General features: G+C 31.1%; 1 protein-coding gene across 1 annotated transcript; it reads left to right on the top strand.

The window, feature by feature from the left end:
* Positions 1-1,462: 1,462 nt before the first annotated feature.
* Positions 1,463-2,739, top strand: HELRODRAFT_113553 (hypothetical protein; the record flags this gene model as incomplete). The annotated part of the gene is made up of 2 exons (XM_009023895.1): positions 1,463-1,627; positions 1,910-2,739. Exon 2 carries the CDS (start codon positions 1,918-1,920, stop codon positions 2,737-2,739), a length of 822 nt encoding a protein of 273 aa, XP_009022143.1. The 5' UTR covers positions 1,463-1,627; positions 1,910-1,917.
* Between the last annotated feature and the right edge of the window lie 1,502 nt (positions 2,740-4,241).

The raw sequence follows: 4,241 nt of genomic DNA, 5'->3' as shown, positions 1-4,241 counted from the left end.
TATTTATATATATCCCCATATATATATATATATATATATATATATATATATATATATATATATATATATATATATATATATATATATATATATTTATTTATATATATATACATGTTTTTTTTACATTATATACTGTATAATAATATATACACACAATACCTTTTCTTTATTATTGTTCTTTCTATGTAAACATTATGTAGAGTCTATGTTTTGGACGATGATAAGTTTTGACAAGAGATGAATTTAATTTAGATAGTTTTGCAAGTTTTTTTTTGGCAAATGGTGAGGGTTAATTTGCTAAAATTTGAAGTAAATAAATAAGTTATTTTTTATTTTTAAAATTATATTTTTAATAAAAAATATTTATGGTTTATTAATTAATTAACTAATTAATTAATTATTTATTCTTTTTATTTTTTTTCACCACACAGATGAGCTTAATTTTGAGATTATTTAAAAACCTACTGACTCGAGTTCACCACATTCTTGCCCCATTAATAAATATGCAAAGTAAATTTTTATCATTTATTTTTATTATTATTAATTATAATATTAATAACTAACTATTATTATTATTGTATTGTTGTTGTCTTAGTAGTATTATTACTTTTTTAGGTAGTAATTGTACCAATAGTATTAGCAGTAGTAGCGACAGCAGCAAGAGTAGTTGCAGCAGTAGTAGTAGTAGCAGTAGTAGTAGTAGTAATAACATCTGTATTATTATTATAAAATGAAATAAACTATAACAATAGAATGTTTGTGCAATATAAATAATAAATATGTTAGAAATTAATTAAATGAATTTATTTTTCTAAATTTTTATTATGAATTTATTTTTCTAAATTTTTATTATTTTATAATTAATTTATAAATGAAGATAAAATTAAAATATATATTTTTCCATTGTAGATAATAAGAGTGATAAATTATACAGGAGGAATCATGTTAGGTTGGAGAAAATGCCTGACGGTTTTTCTGGTAAAAATTATTATTATTATTATTGTTATTATTATTGTTATTATTTATAATTTTCTTCATTGGCATCATTTTTCAGTGGCATTCTTTTAATCCATTTTATTCACAAAAAGTGAGTCAGCCTAGCAATAAATGCTTATCTAGAGTTGACTCCCATAAAACAATAAATAACAAAATATAGACATAAATTATTAGAATAAATTTGTCTTTTAAATAAATTTTATGTGATAGTCTGGCATCTCTTCATTTGTAAATATTATAATGACATTTTACTAGCAATAACTTCTAGTAACTTGGTTTAATATGAGTACATATAATTTAAAAGAATTTACAAATAAATAATAAAACAAACCAATAGTTAAACAAACAAACAAACATACAAACAAACAAACATCACCAGATTTAGAATCGAAATATCATAGAAATCCAGAATGCAATAGCCATTTGCAGAAGAGATTGTTCAATTGCTTCATATGTACCATCATCATTTTCATTCCCACATTCTGTATTTTTGTTGGTCTGGCCATCAGTTCCTACCTGACTCCGACCACTTATCAGTTTCCTAGCCACGGTGTAGTTGTAGACTCCAGTACTCTGAATTATACCTGGTATAATACGCACAATGTGACGTTAAATTTTGTCGGAGGGCTTGGTTAGTTGGTTGATGTGTGTGTGTGTGTATGCGTGTGTAAGCGTGTGTGTGTCGGTTCAGTCAGTTTGATGTTTCGTTGTTTTACATTGATGCTGTTAGTCTTTACATTTTCCAAGTTATATTTGTCATAGGTTGTTAGTAGGTCTGACAATTTGAAAACATAAACCTGCACATGAGATATACCTGAGGGATGTTTTAGCATCAATCGGTCTATTGCACTAGCTATCGGAGCTAAAATTTATGGAATGAAATCTCAAAAAATAATTTTCTTTCATCACCCAGGCAACCAGATGTTTCAATATGCTGCACTCTATGGCATTGGAAGAGCGAACGGTTTGAAACCAGTCATTGTGGAGGGCAGTAGCGTTGCCAAAGTCTTCTACAACCTAAAATGCCAAATAGAATTTAGCACCCGCCAGATTAGAACATTCCAGAACGAATACGAATACCTGGTTTATTACGAAAGGCGATCAAACATGTTTGACAGTCGAACGTTCTCTCTCAATTTCATGAAGAATATTCGCATTAGCGGGTATTTTCAATCTTGGAGGTACTTTGATCATGCTAGGACTGATATAAGGAAACAGTTCTCAAGTTTTGGTCTAGATGTCACGAGAGATGTCAACGATTTTATCAAAACTTCCGTCTCCTCTTTCATATTCTCGAGCGATGAGCAACAACCCGATAGGGATGATATCAAACTGGTAGGGGTGCACGTTCGCAGAGGCGATTTTTTGGACGAGGTGAACGTGAAGAAGGGTTATGGGGTCGCCGATAAGTATTTTTTCAGAAGGGCCATGGATTTTTTTGTGGGGAAGTTCAAAAAAGTCATCTTCATCGTCTGCTCCGAGGATGAAAAATGGATTAAGAAGAATATAAAGTCATCTGCCATGGTTGTTTTCTCGCCTTTTGGTATGTCACCGGAAAGAGATTTAATGCTGCTTGCGAACTGCAATCACACCATAATATCGGGAGGGTCGTTTGGTTGGTGGGGGGCCTGGCTAGCCCAGGGGTTGACCGTCTACTCGCAAAAATTTCCCGAGCCCGAATCTGAGTTGAGTTTGTCGTTTAGGATGTCTGATTACTACCTTCCTCAATGGATTCCGATGTAGTTGTTGTTGATGTTATTGTTGTTGATGTTATTGTTGTTGATGTTATTGTTATTGTTGTTGTTGTTATTGTTGCTGTTGTGTTGTTGTTTTTATTGTAGTTGATTATAACTTGTCATTGCGTTTTTAAACTAGAATGAGAATATTAAGTCGTCATAATTATATTTTATACATATCAACTATTTATATATTTATTGTATAAAAATGTATCTCTTTTATTTACAGACACACACACACACACACACACACACACACACACACACACACACACACACTATCTCCCTCTCTCTCTCTCTTGTCTTTCTCTCTCTCTCTCTCTCTCTCTCTCTCTCTCTCTCTCTCTCTCTCTCTCTCTCTCTCTCTCTCTCTCTCTCTCTTTCTCACACACACATACACACACAAACAAACGAACACATTATGTATCATTATGAACTATCCCAAATCAATAACATGTAACACTTATAATTTGTTAAAAGTACCACACAAACTGCAAGTTTATGCATACTACTACTATTATTACTACTACTATTGCTGCTACTACTACTACTACTACTACTACTACTACTACTACTACTACTACTACTACTTTGATGATGATAATGATGACGTTATTATTATTATTATTATTGTTTTGAGATTTTCAAGATCATGTTTTGAAATGAAAATAAAATTGTTCGGGCGGGTTTTTGAATTTCTCGACTTGGCGTTCAAAAAAAAAAAAAGGTACGAAAAGTAGAAGCGAACCACCATCTATGTCACCATCTCAGCGGCGGAACCGGTGGGATGTTGGGAATGTACCCATCCCACCGGAACATCGTTGAGGAAAATGTTGAAAATTCTGTGTGAAACGATTTCATTATTATTATTATTATTTATTATTTGACTAGTTAGAGACAATCTATTTTGGCTGAAATTTCTTCATTGAAATGAAGAAATATACGCTATGTGAATATATTTAACTGATTGATTGATTAATTGATTGATTAATCGGCCGATCGATTGATTGATTGAAAATGTAAGAGTGAAGTTAGCCAAAAAAGGTCATCAGCTTCTGAGTTTTAAAATCATCGACCGCATATTTCCGGATCGGCAATTGCGTCATCAAAGTCATTTCTGACGTCATTTTTGTTGGTGACGCCTGCGAAGAAAGAATTTTTTTTTTGACTGAATAAGATACAATTCACACATGCAATTGAAATGATACAATACAAGCAAAACATACAATTGAATTAACAAAAGTTAGTGATAGTGCAAACGTACGTTGCAAAACAAACATGCAAAAATATACATACATACAATACAAAACAATACAGAAACATGAAGGTTGAAGTAAAAAGATACAAATATGTAATACAAATTTACGATACAAAAAATACAAACAGAAACAAACAGATTAAATATGAGAATGATTGAAAGAACGAATAAAACAATCACAAGTTAAATTTGATGAATGAATGAATGAATTGCAATTTATTCACTCACTCCATCATCGTCATGTTTTTCGT

Source organism: Helobdella robusta, assembly GCF_000326865.2.
Source record: "Helobdella robusta unplaced genomic scaffold HELROscaffold_38, whole genome shotgun sequence".
Lineage (NCBI taxonomy): Eukaryota > Metazoa > Annelida > Clitellata > Rhynchobdellida > Glossiphoniidae > Helobdella > Helobdella robusta.
Note: the sequence above shows the minus strand (reverse complement) of the source record. Positions and strands in the feature narration are given on the sequence as shown.